At 38.9% G+C, this 19,356-nt stretch overlaps 1 protein-coding gene across 1 annotated transcript; it reads left to right on the top strand.

Moving 5' to 3' along the window:
- Window positions 1-11,479: 11,479 nt before the first annotated feature.
- Window positions 11,480-18,602, top strand: LOC127661734 (RNA-binding protein 7-like). Its single transcript, XM_052152584.1, has 5 exons — window positions 11,480-11,667; window positions 12,099-12,261; window positions 12,591-12,678; window positions 17,247-17,340; window positions 17,546-18,602. Exons 1-5 carry the CDS (start codon window positions 11,575-11,577, stop codon window positions 17,903-17,905), a joined length of 798 nt encoding a protein of 265 aa, XP_052008544.1. The 5' UTR covers window positions 11,480-11,574; the 3' UTR covers window positions 17,906-18,602.
- The last annotated feature ends 754 nt before the right edge of the window (window positions 18,603-19,356 follow it).

Here is a 19,356-nt window from a genome sequence, read left to right on the forward strand (position 1 = left end):
ATGGTGCAAGAACTCTATGCTAGTCTCTAGTTACTGTTCATCGCTGTTGGAGCTTGTGACTGTTAGATGCAGACCTTTTTATCTACCTCGGGAATTCACCACTGTTTGCATAACCGGAGTTTACATTCCCCAGCGCTAACGCTAAGGAAGCGCTCTGTGAACTGTATGGGGCTATGAGCGAACTGCAGAACGCTCACCCCGACGGACTGTTTATTGTCGCCGGAGATTTCAACCATGCAAATCTCAAGACAGTGCTCCCTAAATTCCATCAGTATGTGGACTTTGCAACGAGAGGGCGAACGTGCTTGATCTTGTTTACACAAACATCCCAGGCGCGTGCCGGGCGGAGCCCCGCCCCCACCTCGGCTACTCAGACCACATCTCTGTTATGTTAATTCCAGTATACAGACCGCTCGTCAGACGCACAAAACCGCTTCAGAAGCAGGTGAAAACCTGGCCAGCAGGAGCCATCTCTGCTCTTCAGGACTGTTTTGAGTGTACTGACTGGCACATGTTCAGGGAGGCTGCAACATATGGCGATTCTACCAACTTGGAGGAATACACAGCATCAGTGACCAGCTACATCAGCAAGTGCATTGATGATGTCACTTTCTCCAAGACCATCACCACACGCTCCAACCAGAAGCCGTGGATGACTGCGGTGGTGCGCACGCTGCTGAGGTCCCGAGACTCCGCCTTCAGAGCAGGCGATAAGGCAGCCCTAAGAACAGCTAGGGCCAAACTGTCACGGGCAATCAGAGAGGCAAAGCGCGCACACGCCCAGAGAATCCACAGTCACTTCCAGGACAGCGGTGACACGCGCGCATGTGGCAGGGCATCCAGGCCATCACCAACTACAGGACAACATCAGTTGCCTGTGACAAAGATGCCTCCCTTCCAGATGCGCTGAACGACTTCTACGCTCGGTTTGAAGTGCAGAACGGCGTGATGGCGAGGAAGTCCACCCCTCCTCCCAACGACCAGGTGCTCTGTCTTACCACGGCAGATGTGAGGAAAACTCTACGTAGAGTCAACCCACGGAAGGCTGCTGGACCAGACAACATTCCTGGCAGAGTGCTCAGAGAATGTGCAGACCAGCTAGCAGATGTTCTTACCGACATCTTCAACATCTCTCTGAGCAGCGCCGTTGTTCCAACGTGCTTCAAGGCCACCACCATCATCCCCATGCCAAAGAAGTCTTCAGTGTCCTGCCTCAACGACTACCATCCCGTCACACTTACACCCATCATCATGAAGTGCTTCGAGAGGCTCGTCATGAGGCAGATTAAGACCCAGCTGCCCCCCTCACTAGACCCACTGCAGTTTGCGTATCGTTCAAACCGTTCAACGGACGATGCCATCACCACAACCCTCCATCTGGCCCTCACCCACCTAGACAATAAGGACTCATATGTTCGAATGCTGTTCATAGATTTCAGCTCAGCATTCAACACAATCATTCCCCAGCACCTGATTGAAAAGCTGAACCTGCTGGGCCTGGACACCTCCCTCTGCAACTGGATCCTGGACTTCCTGACTGAGAGACCTCAGTCAGTCCGGATCGGGAACAGCATCTCCACCACCACCACACTGAGCACTGGGGCCCCCCAGGGCTGTGTGCTCAGTCCACTGCTGTTCACTCTGCTGACTCACGACTGTGCAGCAATGCACAGCTCGAATCACATCATCAAGTTCGCCGATGACACGACCGTGGTGGGTCTCATCAGCAAGAACAACGAGTCAGCATACAGAGAGGAGGTGCAGCGGCTGATGAACTGGTGTAGAGCCAACAACCTGTCCCTGAATGTCGACAAAACAAAAGAGATGGTTGTTGACTTTAGGAGAGCACAAGGTGAACACACTCCGCTGAACATCGACGGCTCCTCTGTGGAGATCGTCAAGAGCACCAAATTTCTTGGTGTTCACCTGGCGGAGAACCTCACCTGGTCCCTCAACACCAGCTCTATCACCAAGAAAGCCCAGCAGCGTCTCTACTTTCTTTGAAGGCTGAGGAAAGCACATCTCCCAACCCCCATCCTCACTACATTCTATAGAGGGACTATTGAGAGCATCCTGAGCAGCTGCATCACTGCCTGGTTTGGGACTTGCACCGTTTCGGACCGCAAAGCCCTGCAGAGGATAGTGAGGACAGCTGAGAAGATCATTGGGGTCTCTCTTCCCTCCATCAAAGACATTTACAAAAAACACTGTATCCGCAAAGCAACCAGCATTGTGGACGACCCCACACACCCCTCACACAAACTCTTTACCCTCCTCCCGTCTGGCAAGAGGTACCGAAGCATTCGGGCCCTCACGGCTAGACTGTGTAACAGCTTCTTCCCCAAGCCATCAGACTTCTCAATACTCAGAGACTGGTTTGACACACACGTGTCCTGAGTTGCACTTTAATAACTGTCACTTTATAACTGTCTGCTACCTCAATAACTGCTATGTGCATAGAACATTATCTCATAGTATGTTATGTTTACATTTTAGAAACTGTCATCTTTTTGCACTACTGAGTACTGGTCGGCGCTGCACTGTCTATTGTCCTGTTCATTGTCAGTAATTTGTTGTACTGTCCTGTACTTGTTGCACATGTTTGCACGTGCACTTTATATAGGTATATATAGGTAGTTTATATAGGTATTTTATTTCGTTGTGTAGTCTCATGTGGTCCTATGTTGGTCCTTTGTTGTTTTTATGTAGCACCATGGTCCTGGAGGAACGTTGTCTCGTTTTGCTGTGTACTGTACTAACTGTATATGGTTGAAACGACAATAAAAACCACTTGACTTGACTTGACTTGATCTCCACTTCTGCAAGCAACCAGCTACTTTTTCACAGAGACCTTCCCAATTTTTCCACATATATTTTTCTGTTCCAAGAAAAATCCCCAGCACTTTAAACCCCTCTAAACTCCAAGAGCAGTGCTGGGGAAGCTTTGGAAAGGCTCTTTCCTCCCACTTGCCTAATAACAAAGAGGTACTTTTTTGCCAGTTAATTTGAACTGAGGAGGCTTTTGATAGGTCTCAAGGGCCATTTCCAGGTTTCACCCATCCTCATTTGATCTAATAATCACGGTAACATTGTCTGCATAAGCACTTAGTTTAACTGTTACCATTTCTGAAGTAGTTGACATCTCAGAACAGTTAGCAATGGTTCAATGGCAATAGCATATAACATGCCTGACATAATACATCCTTGCCGTATGCCCCTGTTGACTGAGAAAGGTCTTGTGAGCGAACCATTATTTTTTAAGATACTATATATATCAGTATACAATAACTTAACATAGGAAATAAATGAAGAACCAAATCCAAAAGCTTCAAAACACTTAAAAAGAAACCCATGATCAACACAATAAAAAGCTTTTTCTTGCTCCAAATATAAAAATCCTACATTAAGATTATTGTCTCTGGCAAAAGAAATCAGATCACGCATTAAAAACAAATGATCAAATATTGTGCTTTAGGAATACAATATGACTGGTCAGTGTGAATTAATTTAGATATGTAAAGTTTTAATATGTTGGTCAATGCTTTGGACAGTATTTTATATTCAGTTCCAAGCAGAGAAACTGGCCGCCAGTTTCTTATATTCCCAAGATCATCTTTCTTGGGTAACAGGGTAGTCGCTGCTCTCCGTAGACTCACCGTTAAAGTGCCTCTATCAAAACACTCTAAAAAAATTTGAGATTAAAAAATTGCCAAAATTGCTTATAGAATTCTACAGTTAATCCATCCAAACCCGGAACCTTGCCTGAAGACAGATATTTATATATCTGCATAAGCAATTATATCATGTTCTTCAGTTGTTTCCTTCCCTTCTGGAAGTTTCATACAACTAAAAGTTTTTGTATCTGCACTTTTCTTCTCCAAATTGAAAAAGAAGGATGTTGAAGAATCCATACAATTAAAAGAGATAAACCTTGCATGAATCAGAGTCTCTTTGGCTTTTTCTTCTAGAAGGTTCTAGAGCTTGTTTCCAAAACTTCAGCAGTACTTTCATCATACTCAATTCAATGTTCAACTGAAAAATATCTTGTTCAAGTTGTCTCATTTTGTTTTCAAGAATAATAATCTTATGTGCAGAATATGTCTGTCAGAAACGCTTTACTTGAACTTTACCAATGTCCCACCATTGGCTCAGGGAATTATACTGAGTTTTTCTCTCTCTCCATTCCTCCCAGAAAATTGTAAAAGCGTGCACAAAATTGTGATCCTGTAACAGCCTATTACTGAAACACCAGTAAGGACATTTAAAAGTGCTCTGTGCTGAAGTGATATATAGTGATGGTCTGATAAAGAAGTGGGAGTAATGCAACTATTAAAAAAAATTCACTAGTACTTCTTTGTACATAAATTCTGTCAAGCCTTGCTACAGAAACCATATTAGAATTTACTTTTAACCATGTATATTGTTTTATATTAGGACATGCTTCTCTCCAAACATCAACAAAATCATAATAGTTTATTAATTTTCTAAAAGCCTCTGCTGAGTGACGGCGGGGTACTTCATGATTCCTATCTAATGTGTGATCTAAAGTACAGTTAAAATCTCCAGCCAATACGACCCTGTGGGACACTGATTAATGCTGTGTTAAGTTTTCCAAAGAAAAGGGTACGTTCTGTCCCAATATAACATATATTTAATATACATTAAAGAGTGAGAAATTAAGACCATGTAAAGTAACATCTACTCTTTGCATTCTTTCCGGAAGGAGATCAAAAACACTAACATGTTGTTCTTTAAATTCAGATCCAAAAAGAATAGCCACTCCTGCACTGCTACTGGATCCATGACTTAAAACAACCTTTCCATTCCATTCACTCTGCCGTTGTGTCTGATTACTCGAATCTGTGTGAGTTTCTTTTAAGAAAACTACACTACCATTCTTCATAATAAAATAATCAAAAAGAGACAATCTTTTCACAGCATCACGGCACCCATTAATATTTAAAGAGCCAAAATTTAAAGGTGCCATGATGCTAGAAGAAACAAATGAAATCAAAAAGAAAAGAAAAATTACATGACTATACTATTCATTTTTTACCATTCAAAGAACGTCTCACATTTCTCAGAATCTTCTTGAGACGATATATTTTAGACTTATCAAGCTCATGAAAAGAAGCTTTTCTCATTGCTGCTGTGCCAGATGCCAAAACAAACTCAAATCAGGAAAGAAAGTCTCAATATTAGGCTTATGAAGCCTTTTAGTACAATCAAGAAAGTAATTAATTTGCTTAACTGAATAAAGTTTGTGCCTACCTACAGTAAACAGTTTCTGTGCACTTGAAACAGTAAAATTATTCTCATCCCAATTTTTCCCCATATCTTCATAGTCATTGTCAGAATCATCACGTTGTGCTTATATACTCAAATCTTGAGAATTTTCTTCTTCTACACTTTGACTACTCATGTCCTGTGTATTTACTGTCTTAGTAGGTTGCGTCTGATTTACTTCACTGTGTATCGCATTCATTCTCTACCTGCAATTCACAGAGGCCTGATTCCACTTGTAAAACATTACTTTCACTGCTTACACCAGTCACCTGGACTGCTTTTACAGAAGCATCTTTTGAGTTGTCTGACCCCACACTCACCTCATTCGAGGTACTTGGTGTTAGGCTATCAACAGTTGACGACATCTCCATGTTACACCTGCCGCATTTACCTCACTACCACTTGCTGGGCTGCTATTTTCTACATTAACAGCGGTAGCTGCATTATTTAGATTAATTCCATCCCTGTTAGGGCAGTTCTGACTAACATGACCAAAACCTCAACTCACAAAGCATTTCATCGTCTCCGAACTGATGACAATTGTATAATCTTTACCATCAAGTTTCAGCTTTACAGACGAATTCAGAGCTTTACTTTGAGAATTCAAAATCATAATCGCTTGGCGTCTGAATGACATTACATGTTTCAGTTCAGAATTCTTACAACCAAGCGGAATCATCTTAATAGGGCTTATTAGCTTACAATACCTCCAAAGTATTTCCTCTAATTCTTTACTTCTTACAAACGGTGAAACATTTGAAAGAACAATTATCTGCTCACTGCCGCGTCTGGAACGCTTCTGTGACACTTCACCTCGTGACTCATGCTTGCAATGCGAAGGGTGTAATCTGTTAACATGGGCACCGAAATGAAAACGTGCTGCTCACGCAGGATATGTGAAACTGGTGTAACTCTGCTCAGATAAACATAAAATAATGCCTTCTGCAATTTCTCACGAAGTGTAAATCCTAGATTTCCTCCAATCCATCTTAATGACATGGTGCTTTGCCCCTCTGAATGACCCACAGATGGCAAAAAGAAGATGACATCAGTGTTTAAGTCTGCACACTGATAGGATTTTGACGTATTTTCTCTTCTCTTCGAGACATCTCATATTGGTCTGGTAGCTATTTCACAGCTACTATGGGCCCAATGTCTGTTTCAACTGAGACCTCATATCAGACATCTGAATAGTTTATGTCATGTGCCACATTCTGGCTATGGCTCTGCTCTTAATAACCCTTACATGCATATACCTATACATGCATTCTGCAGATCCGTCAATAATTACATGCATTCACTTACTATCCAGATGCATTCTCTACCAGTTGCATTAAACAAGATTGATCTTTGTGCCTGCCATGGCACCTTAGGGGCTTTTAAAAAGTGATCTCTCCCAAGCCGAGCGGGCAGAGAGGCAGGGGAGGTTGCTGGGCTTAAGCATGTTACCCATCTTCTATGAAGTCAAGAGCCATTACAGCTCATTCCTGGCTAACTGGACACAACCATTCATAGAGGCTGAGAGTGCCAGCGGCCAGCGTGATTAAGGTTTCATCCCACAAATATTCAAGTGCATTTAATGATCTTACATCACTTCATTCCACATGAATTATGAATGTGATGAGTTGAAAAGAAAATATTGCTGGAGAGAATGGGGGAGAGCAGAAGAGTGGGAAACTGGGACAGAGGTTGTAGCCACTGGCAAATAAACATGGCGATACTGGTGTTGTTCCCCTAGGTTAACAAAGAAAGTGAGTCCAGCAAGAAGAACAGAGGCGAGTGACATCACATTCTCGAGCCAGTGGCCTAGATTTTGGAATCTCCACCGCCTTGCTTTGGTTCTTTAAAGGTTCACCCATGCCAAGCTTGCTCAAAGCGATAAATCCCCATGTCATGTTCCTCTGTTCTGCTAAAATAGTGCTGGCCAGCTAAAAACGCTCTAATATGATAGAGACACGGATGCCGGAGTGCATGTCTTAATCATGTTAAGTGTAACAGTTGGCATTTCAGTCCGCCTAGGACTGGCTTGGAGACATTTTAATCAAAAATTCAATATGCTTAAGTGCCCCCTTAATATAAACAAACTAGAACTATTCTGTGCTCGATCGCATTCATCACTTTTAGTGAATGAAACACCTTCTAAGCTCAGTAGGAATATGTTCAACAGCTCGGATACCGATACTCTATTAACTAAAAGCCAGATTCCAACGACTCACCAAAGAGTCTATGATTATTTGATTCCTCTAAATAAAGTCACTATTTGAACTAGATCTCAAATCAACATACACTCCACTGTCATTCATCAACATGGGAATCTGGCTTTAATTTAAAAGATAATATTGTATGTTACATATTTGATTCCATTACAGTGTCAACTATCAGTTTCACATCAGGATACCTAGAATGATTTATTCTCATTACAAATAAAATAAGACTAAAACAAGGCTCATTTTTTTACTGACTAGAGAAAATGAAGGCCTTATGGTATTTTGTAGCATTTGTGACATGTCGCAACAAGACAGGTCATGACACATCAATTAAATAAAGGCCAACCGACTTTAATGAAAACACTAAACCTCATTTTGCCTCATTAAAGACTACCACAGGGCACTTGTATGAGTACAATGTCAGCACTTTTAATTTGTATTGCATAAAGGGATGTGCGAAGAGGTAATTGAGAGAATTAGCCTTAGCATTTCTCTACCGTTTCCATCCAAGTCGTGACTAAGGCAGATGAAATTTAGCACTCCTCTGCGATGTGCTGCCTCTGTAGAGCACTTTTGATCCTGTACCACTGGCCAGCCCCATACTGTGAATCTGCCTTTAATATTTCAGCACAGAGCTGCCTCAGGAATGAGGAACAAGGCAAGTCAAAGAGGAAACTAAAGAGAGCTGTCTTTTCTAGTACAATTTGTTCTCTCTCCCTCACTCTCTCTCTTTCTTTTTTGTCTAAGTTTTGTAGCATACACCTCAACAGACTTTCAACAGAAGTATATTTTTGTGTTCTCAAATTGGATGGGAGTTTGTTGAACATCAATGCAGATCTAAAGGGCAAACACTGCCATCTTCTGTTGGGTGATGGAACTTCACCCCTCTGCACCACCAGTGGCAAGTAGGTATAGGTGCAGGCCGGAGAAATCCAAATGAGGACGGAATCTCCAAAAGAGGGCGGGGTTACTCCAAAATGGACGAGCTTACTCCAAAAAGGGGTTTCACCAACTCCATCAAATAATTTATTATGTTTCCGTTTTCACTGATATCGACGCCATGGTGTTTGGTCACCTGACTTAATGCGTCAGAAGTTTAACACTTAAATGACTCCTTAGAGTTTCATGAACAGTGCGCAATAGTTTTAAATGGATTTAAATTATGCATTTCGTATATCAAATCTAAAATAGCAAGTCTGACTGAGGCCACGGGGGTCAAATGAGGTCAACCACTGGAGTCTTATGGATTATTTTATGCCGCTTTTATCTGCTTTTTGGACCTTCAGATTTCTGGCCACTATTCACTTGCATTGTATGGACCTACAGATCTAAGGTATTCTTCTAAAAATCACAGTTTGTGTTTTTGACAAAAAGTCATACACATCTGGGATGGCATGAGGGTAAGTAAATGATGAGAGAAGTTTCATTTTTGGGTGAACTATCATTTTAAAACTATTTTGATTAAAATATAGTTTATGGATTAATGGTATAAATTATTTTTAATTAATACAAATAACCTTTAGTTAAAGAAACTATTTTTATTTTACTAGAAACATGTATAAACTTTCTAAGCATAAATTATTTTTAATCACAACTGATAGGAGCTACTTGTATATTGGCTTGGCTTTGTTTGTGTAATAATAATAATAATAATTATTATTATCCATAATTTTATGTTATATGTGAATGAATGAACATTACATTTTATACAGTGCTTTTCTGACACTAATCTCAAAGCACTTTACATTTTGAAAAGGGGAATCTCCTCAACCCCCACCAGTGTGCAGCATCCACATGGATGATGCGACGGCAGCCATAGTGCACCAGTACAGAGTAGAGAGATAGAGGAGGCCAACTGATAAGGGCCAGTGGGGGGGGGGGGGAATTTGGCCAGTGCACTTCTCGTAAAGAGGAGGGGTGTAACCCTGGTGCCCTGGCCAAATCCTCCCCCACTGGCTCTTATCAGTCATGGCCTCCTAATAATGAATATGTACATGAAAGGAGGTATTACATTTGTGAATGGTGTGCATGAAGGTTATGTTTGTACACAAAACAAGACAATTCATGGTTTTTGAAAAACATGAAATGTGCCAACCAACCCCAGTCACACAAATCTAATTTCAAATACAACTGATACTAAAATTAATCTATTTAAAAATATTTATGTGTATTATTTCTATAACATAGCAGAATGGTTTAATTGTTTTGATATAGATACAATAAAAAGTTATTTTTACTTTAACCAGTTTTAAGCTTTAAATCCCCTGAAAGAATCAAAAATTGAAGGTCAAAATGGTGAGTATTTACATACAACACTTTTGTGAAATTACTTACAAAATTACCAGAAATTAAATTTGTACCAAGTTGCCATCCAACCAGGTCTCACCAAACCTAATTTCTTTTTGATTCCAGAGAGATACAAAACAGTATTGCACATAAGTCTGGCTCTACTGTACTATTCTGAATGCATATTTTTCTTTTACTGTATTTGGTCATCTTTTTTGTTTGTGTGTTTCCAAACAAATGAAGCTGTGCATCTCTGGTTGAAGTTTGGACCTTCAATGCGAGATGCAGCTGACAAAAGTTAACTGGGAGAAAAATGCCATGTAAAAAATATAATGGAGCATAATGCACTTTTCCACTGCACGTTATGGTTCTACTCAGCTCAACTCTACTTGCTTTACTTTTCTGAGATTGCATTTCCATTGCAGTTTAGTGCCATCTCAACATGGGTGGGATTATAGGCTGATCGTCATAGTTGCACCGCCTCTACTGCCGTGACATCATCTTAAATATGACACAAACTGACCAAAACAATAACACGACCGCTAGCTGTTAGCTACTAGCTCATTGTGCTGCATAAAGCAGTCGTTGCATGGTGATTTTATACAAATGTAACATTTAAATTGGCCTGGTTGTTTTAGAAGCAAGCTTCCAGTAGCTGGTCAACCAAATAAAGTGAAGCTTTCAAGCAGAGTATAGAGTTAACGTAACAAAATATACCATCCTCCAGTCCAGGGCACTCTCCCTCCAATTGCTCGCCGGTTTAGATAACATCCATTTGGTTGAACCACTTCCACTTTTCCTTGATGGTTCTGTAGTTTTTTTTTTCTTTTCCCTACACTGTTGGTAGCAATGTGCGGCCAACAGCTGATACACTTCATGAGAGATTTTTCATTTTGCTCATCGTTAATGAGTGGACCATCTGCACCTCATTTATTGACCACGGTGTGGTTTTGCGCACAGCCATTTATTTTTTCACAATTTGAAAGTCGCTTGAACAAATTATACTGTTATCGCTGTTGCTAAATTTAAAACTTGTGGGTTGATGTCGCGTGTCAGAAATCCTGTGACGCTGGTAGTGACGATTCTCCCTGACCAATCAGTGATCTGCAGGATTTTGATGTCACATTTAGTTTCGGCTCGGCTCGCTTGGAACCTCGACCGAGGTGGTACTAAAAAACTGATCAGGTACCAGGTACTACCCACAGTGGAAAACCCAATAAAAGCAAGCAGAGTCATGTTGAGTCGAGTTGTACCGTGCAGTGGAAAAGCCCCATAATTATTATTGGTTTTTTATTTTTATTTATATATTTATTTACTTTGTGGACGTCTTATTAGTCTTTGGGATTGAACCACTCCCTCAAAACAGATTTGTTTTAAACATGTAGTATGAATTCAGATTGCCAAAAACAGATGAAGAAAGATCATATGAATTTAGATATTAGACCAATCGACACTTTGTACTAAAACTACTCTCTTTTATCTTTAACTTCCCTTTTAGTATGTTTTACACTATCAACTAACGGTCCCCATTGTCCTTCTGGGGACCGTTAGTTGATCCCCACAATGATTTCAGAAGATACTGTCTCCGCTATGAGAGTATATATCTGGAATTGTGAAATAGCGCCTCCATGCGGCCATTATTGTAACTGTAAATATGTGTCGTAAAGCGACTGTTCTTCACGACAGTCATTGTCCACAAATGTCATGAGCGTGTTATAAAACGGTTGGGATGATTTTATATGCCAGCTAACAGAGTTTACACGATTAACCGTCTGGATTATCAATATTGTGCAAAATGGGGATAGCGGATGAGGCTGACCGGACTCTGTTTGTCGGAAATTTGGACCCTGAAGTAACAGAAGAGCTGATGTTCGAGCTATTTTTACAGGCAAGTGGTATTTTTATTTTTTTAAGATTAGCTTGCTATTGCTAATGATGTAACGACCACTATATATCTCAAAAAGTCTATCTATATCGATTGGCAAGTGCACACAAGCATGTCTTTTTAGCTAGTATAGGTGCATATTAATTGATAGCTACCATGATATCGAAACTGTTTGTAAACATTGCCTGTAGTGCTATAGGCCTGTCTCTCTTTGCTTATGTCAATAATTTAGCTTGGTATTAAGGTGTTTGGTGTTATGAATCCGATTGGCCTGTTGCACCGTTTTTGATGTGGTGTTCTTCATAATAATTTATCGGCAAGACTTCAAGCTTCTATGCCTAATCTGATTTACCTTAAATCATTATTGCAATAATGCACATTTATTCATCATCATTAACAGTTCGCAATCTCATCTCTATTACCCTTTCTAACAGGCTGGGCCATTGCTCAAAGTCAAAATACCTAAAGACAATGATGGAAAATCAAAACAGTTTGCTTTTGTGAATTTCAAGCATGAAGTCTCTGTGCCCTACGCTTTGAACTTGCTGAACGGAGTCCGGCTGTTTGGAAGGCAGCTCAACATAAAGTTCAGAGCTGGTAGGATTTCGTTTTCACCAGTTAGTGTTGATAAACAACTAAGCAACGCTGTTCTCTGTCACATCTTTTGTCACTGTCCATCATTTCAGCATACCACTAGTCAGAAGCAAACAACCCCATAATTTCATGAATTAGGAATATTTCAACAGTGGTCTTTAAATAATTTGTTATCAGGAAACATGCTGGAGAGGAAATTGAGTGTGGTGGCACTGTACAGAGAACCTGAAAATGTGGAGTTATGTAGAGTTTCTGGAAAACATTACATTTGGTAAAAAGTATTTAGGACAGGTGCAGAATTAATTGTTATATGAATTTTGTGTCCATAACAGGCAGCAGTCATATTAATCAAGAGGGCAAAAGTCCAGCAAACTCTCAAAATCCCTCTCCAGCAAGTACACCGGGTCACCGTGGTGGAAGGTAATCTTTCTTAAAGTCCCCATGAAGTGCCTTGACGAGCTCAGTTCGATTTGGTGTTTTGACATATTTCTTACTGAAACAGGAATTTGTGGGCGGGACATGTTGAACGACTTGTCCCATTTTTAAAATCAGCCAATAGGCTTTAGTTTACATTTAATAACATTTAATTGGACAAGGTTTCTCAACCTCTTCGATGTGTCTGAGTGTTTTTAGCCAGAGGAGAGAGACCGCAGATTTAAAATGTTTATATCTTCTGAAAACGTCAACATTAAACGTGTAGAAAGAACACTAGCATATAGATTACCTTAAAGCTGATAGATATGCTCTAAAACCCGCAAAACTTTCATTTTGTGGTTTCAATGGCACCGTTTATACCTGGTATTGATGGTGCATTCCAGAGGTGGGTAGTAACACGTTACATATATTTGAGTAACTTTTTTGGGAAAATGTACATTTAGAGTAGGTTTAAAAGTGGGTACTTTTTTTACTCTCACTCAAGTAAAGTTCTAATAATTATTTTTTTTTACTTCTTTACAATGTGTGGTGTTACTGTCATTACATTACTGGGTGTAATTTGAGAAATGTTTGAATGGGACTTTTGCGAGAGTGGAAGTTCACAGCTGTGTGCGCTAAGCCGGTATCACAGACTGTCACTCAAGTCGTCAGTGCAGCAGCTCTTCAAAGTGAAACATTTTCTTCGCTTCACACAGTGTAATAAAGAATAGCTTCGTCATGCAATGCATTCATTTAACACCAAGACAAGCTGATATTTCAAGATTAAAATCACAGCTCCAACTTCAGGCAGCACGCTGAGGTAAGATTTGGCTCTAATTCTAACGTGGGCTTTGCTGTGTAATGAGATGGTCATTTTCTGGGTGATTCTTTAACTGTGCTCTTATGACATCAGTTTTTAGTGTACATTTTTAAATCAGTGCAGCAATATAGCAGTGCGCTTTGTCCCGCATGTCATGAGCATTATTTATGCATTTACTCCATGCCCTTGCAGGGGTACTGGAATCTATCGCAGCTACTTAAGGCGGATAAACTGTATAAATCCACGTAAACATCCAAGTTAAGTGTAAATCACTGCCATTCGCATGATCTACAACTGGAGTGTGAACAGACAGCATTTCTGCACGTGCACGAGGCACACGCCTGTGAGATGTCGCCAAGATTTCATTGCGTCCGCACAAGAGTGGCTCTGTCCGCAATCGTTTACTCATTCACTATTTAATATATAGTGAATGGCAGTTAGTGCACTGTATCTCAGCAGTAAGTGAACGAAATGAGTAAATTCGGACGAGACTGTCAGAGTTCTGTGGCTGGTACAGAAACGTCACATATGATATTTTAAAATACTTGGGCCTTATTTGTTCTACTTATTAAATAATATATTAATACAATAAATCTTCATTCTGTTTGTCATTTTAATATATACTGTGTGTTAATATAAAGAGTAAACAGATTTGATCAAATAAAGAGTACATTTTAAAATGTATCTGCATGTTTTGTTTCTATATATGTAATTGTTATTTTAATCCAGTAATGATTTGTCAAAGTAATTTACTACATTCAGCATGAAATTAAAAATTGCAGAAGAGAAGGAAGCAGTAAAATCTTAGCTTGTACGTCTTCCCCATGGTGGATTGTGGGAAATTAACCGTCATCGAGTGTACTTGAAATGTAAACTTAAAATTAGAGTGCATTGTGGGTAAGAATGAGTGAACAAAAGTAGGAAACGAGTGGCTAATTCAGACACTCCTGCAAAATAGCGAAATAAGAATCCACACAGGACTTTAAAAGCTATGAAATGGCAAAAGAAGTAATTAATAAAGCATGATCTTGCTTTGGTTTATATTTCAGCGTTATATATAATGTCCTTGTGGGACATTTTCATGTTTTCACTAATAATTACTAGAAATGTTTCCAAACCTCTCTTCTTATTGATAAATTCATCCAGATCTGACAAGAGCCCTTAAAGGGATAGTTCACCCAAAAATTACAATTCTCATTATTTACTCACCATCATGCAACCTCAGATGTGTATGACTTTCTTTCTTCAGCTTAAACTTAAATGAAGATTTTTAGAAGAATTTCTCTGTTCTGTAGGTCGATACAATGCAAGTGAATGGGTGACAACAATTTAAAACTAAACAAATATAAGTCAGCATAAAAATAATCCATAAAACTCTAGTGGTTAAATCAGGATCTCCAGAAGCGATGTGATTGGTATGGATGAGAAACAGAGATTTGGATCACCTTCATATTTTTCTTGTGTTTTTGGTGATTCACATCTTTTACCGACACCTATCATATTACTTTTGAAGACATGGATTAAACCACTGGAGTTTTATGGATTACTTTTATACTGCCTTTATGTGCTTTTTGGACCATCAAAATGTTGGCCTGCAGAGCTACTATGTTCTTTTAAAAATCTGAATTTGTGTTCTGCAGAAGAAAGGAAGTCATACACATCTGGGATGGCATGAGGGTGAGTAAATGATGAGAGAATTTTCATTTTTGGGTAAACTATCTCTTTAAAGTGATAGCTCAGCCATAATTTAATATTCGGTCATCATTTCTCTACCCTCATATTGTTCCAAACCAGTGTGAGGCTTTGTACTGTGTGGAACACAAAATATGTTTGGCAGAATGTTAGGGACTGACAGTCTCTGTCACCATTCACTTCAATGTTATATATATATATATATATATGTATATATATATATATATTCACTGAAAGTAAATGGTGACTCAGGCAACCATTCTGTCTAATATCCCCCTTTTGTGTTGCATGGAAGAAAGTCATATGGGTTTGGTACAACATAATGTTGAATGATGACAGAATTTCCATTAATAATAATCATAATTAAACATGTACTACAGAATTATGATTATTATTAATGGAAATTCTGTCATCATTCACCATTATGTTGTACCAAACCCGTATGACTGACTTTCTTCCATGCAACACAATAAGGAGATATAAGACAGAATGTTTGCCTGAGTCACCATTTACTTTCAGTGAATGTTATATATATAAATGTCTATTATATCATTTGTGAAAGTAACAAGTTACTCACTACTTGAGTACACTTTTAATTGGATACTTTCTTACTCAAGTAATTATTTATGTTAGTACTTCTACTTGAGTACAGTTTTTGGCTACTCTACCCACCTCTGGTGCATTCACATCTTGTTGGAATTACCGTGATTACGAAATAAAAAAAGATAAAGGAAAGACAATAAAACTACTAGTTTGTAGCCTAGTCTTTCTCACTTTCATGACAATATAAAAATGGTCCATTCAGACTTTTACATTTTCTAAATGTTCTCTCAGGGGATACCCCTGAACCTCATACAGTATCATTCCTCTGTCACAAGGGCTTCTGTGCCCCCATACTTGCTATCTAAATTAAACAAAATATAAAAAATAATTTTAATAGAACAATTATATGCTGTCATTATGCTTCAAAACGAACTTTTAAAATTTTTATCCAACTGCACTTGATTGATAAACTCTATAAAATATTTTGGTAGAAGATCCCTCAGACACCACTATTGCACCACACTGTCTCTTGGCCCGCAGTGCAGTTTTGTATAGACTATTTTGACTGTTAAGGTTTTTTTTTTTTTTTTTCTGGCAACTTGGAGATAGATCACACAGCCCTAGGATCATGTCTTCTGAGATCTCCGAATTACATGTTGTAAACTCGGAATTCTATTAAAGTACCGACCTGACTGTCGTGACGTCATGTTAAAAGAACCATTACGGCAATGCCATCATTAGTTAAAGGTGTTAAAGGTAGGTGCACATTTCACGTTATGGCATTTTATTATGCCAGTGCTAGCTGGAGCACTTTCTTTTTTTTTTTAAACATTCTGTAAGAACACACAGAGGAGAATTATGGGAATAGTTCAACCAAACATTGCAGTCTCTAAGCATGAACATGATTTAAAGCTCGATCACACATCCAATGCATGACGCATTTGCAGAGTGCTAGATGGCATTAGGAAGTATAATCGTGCTTGAAATCATGATCTGCAAGGAGACTGATTTATTGTTACATTTTGGTTTGTTCTAACCCAAAACCAATTGGATCACTTCAGAAGACATAGATTAAACCTCTGTTATCTTGTGAATTACTTGTATGCTGCCTGAATGTGTTTTTTGGTCACCATTCACTTGTATTGTATGGTTGCACAGAGATGTTATTCTAAAAATATTTTGTCGTCTGCAGAAGAAAGTCATGCACATCTGGGATGGCATGAGGATGAGTAAATGAGAGAATTTGTATTTTTTGTGTGAACTTTACATGAAAATACAATGTAAATAGGGTAAAATTGTTTTTAAGATAATGAGAAGCATCTGTCAAGTTTATTCTTTTGATTTAATGTATGTTTGTGTTTTCCAAAAATTTAGATGGATATTTCTTTCAAGTCATACCTGATCGGTGAAGTTGAAAACCCTTGAGTAGGCAGTATCACCAAGTGTAGAGTGTTGTCTCATCACATGGTTTTAACCTAAGCTGATCCTGTCCTTTTTTGCTTTTTATTGTGACTTGCAGAACCCCAGAGCAGATGGGCTCTCCAACATTCTCCTCTCCCCAACATCTTCAAAGGTTGTTCACTTCACCTGACAGTCTGCAGAGACAGGCAATGGTGAGAACACACCTCATCACTTCCATGTTCCATGTCCTGAAATTCCTTGTTAAACCAAACTTAAAATGTACCCCTGTATGGGCGTTTAAAGATGCAATCCTAGTTTTATGTTACAGTGCCACATGATGATCTGAAAACAAACACATGGATGTTGTGTAATAAAGCTTTTGGAGTAATTATACACTTTACTTTTTGTTTTTAATAGATGAACAGTATGTTGCAGTTGCACCAGCCAAATGGAGCCTTCCAGCTTAGTATGCAACAACAACAACAGCAGCAGCAGCAGTTAAGGGGTGGTGGAGGAGTTGTAGATGGTAACCAATGGCAACAGGATTGGTCTGCCCAGCGCGGTCATCGCCACTCCCAACCGGACAATAGCAGCCATCATGGCAGAGATCAACGGCACAGCAACAGTGGGAGCAACCATGACCGCCATCGACGTGATAGCCAGCGGGATGACTTCTTTCACCATGATGACCGTAGTGGAGGACGCAACAGAAATTACACTCCCGAAAGGCGGAGAGATTCCAGAGACTCTAGAGACGGACGTTGGAAACGATTTTAAAAAGAAACATATGCATTTTTAGATCTCTTGATATTTTAATTTTATCAATAGTTTTTATCCACTTTTGTTTTTCCTCCAAGATTTTTAAAATGACATATTTTGGTTTATTATATCTTATGTAACAGACCTTTGTTTAAAAAAAATAATCTTTTGCAGTGCAAATATGGAAAGAAAACAATTTAACACATTGATGTTAAATAATTTATACCTAGAAGAGAAATACTTTGCAGAGATACAAAACAAATAAGAAATTGGCCATTTTGTGTGCTGCACTTTTAAAAAATGTATATATTGATCTCAGGGGGACACTTGATTATATATTTTATTTTTTTATTTTTTAAGACTTTTCTTATTAAGAAATATTTCTTTATAATACCAGAATGGATAAAGGAAAAAAAAGTGATATGGTAGAAACGCATCTAGTATTTTTTTTCCATTTTGTAATGTTTTAAGATTTCTCATTATAAAAAATAGAAAACACATTTTCAGGTGCGTTTTTGTTTTGAGAGATATGTATGCGTCTTGTTTTAACTTTTGCCTTTTTCTCTGATGAAGACATTTTATAAATCAAATTCCTTACAGTCTTGAAAAATCTTTGGAACAATAACTAATTTAAATACTTTTGTAAACACAGCAGCATTTTTATTGGCAAGTGAAACCAACGCCTTGTTACCTGTTAATTTTCATAAAAGTCACACTTTACTGATCTCGTGCTGTTGTCAATTAATGTGTCATTTAATTCTTTTGAAATGGTTTATACTCATATACGTGCTGTGTCGTGTGTTCTTGTTAACTCAACACTTATTTTGTCAATATTAAATACATAATTTTTGCTAAAATTCTCACACAGAGATTTCAGTATTCAGTAGGGGGCGCCATGCATCATAAATGCAAATATTATCCCTCTTTATAAACGGGTATAGTCTGCGGCTTGGTGAATTCAAATGCGCGATGTGAAGTGTTTTAAATCAGTTATCTTCAAATACTTTTGTCACAAGTGTGATCGTAGTTTCTGCTAAAATAGCGATAATAGTTATAACAAAAATATGTATTTGTTACTACGGAGTAAATATTGGTCCTACTAGATACTTTTTCAGAATCTTTCTGCTAATGTAATATTTTGGATGACAGTTGTTACTACTAAGCCACCATAGTTGTACAGTATAATTGGAGTAACTGGTGATTAGGCGGAAACGGTATCGGTATGGTCATAACTTGAATGGAGACCACAATAGCTGTGATACAATTAGCGGTCCTGCACTACTGTATCAGTTGCCTAACTTGCCTCCTGTGGTCGCGCTTACAACAACTACACGACAACCGGACTCATTTAAAGTCGCAGCTAAGGTCATAATCTATCCTTCCGAAAATGCTTTGGGCTGCTAACAGCGGCTTCCGTTATGTATGAACCCGTACATCCACCACAAAGCTTTTCGAACCAAAAGCGGAGA

The sequence above is a fragment of the Xyrauchen texanus genome, chromosome 21, assembly GCF_025860055.1.
Source record: "Xyrauchen texanus isolate HMW12.3.18 chromosome 21, RBS_HiC_50CHRs, whole genome shotgun sequence".
Classification (NCBI taxonomy): domain Eukaryota; kingdom Metazoa; phylum Chordata; class Actinopteri; order Cypriniformes; family Catostomidae; genus Xyrauchen; species Xyrauchen texanus.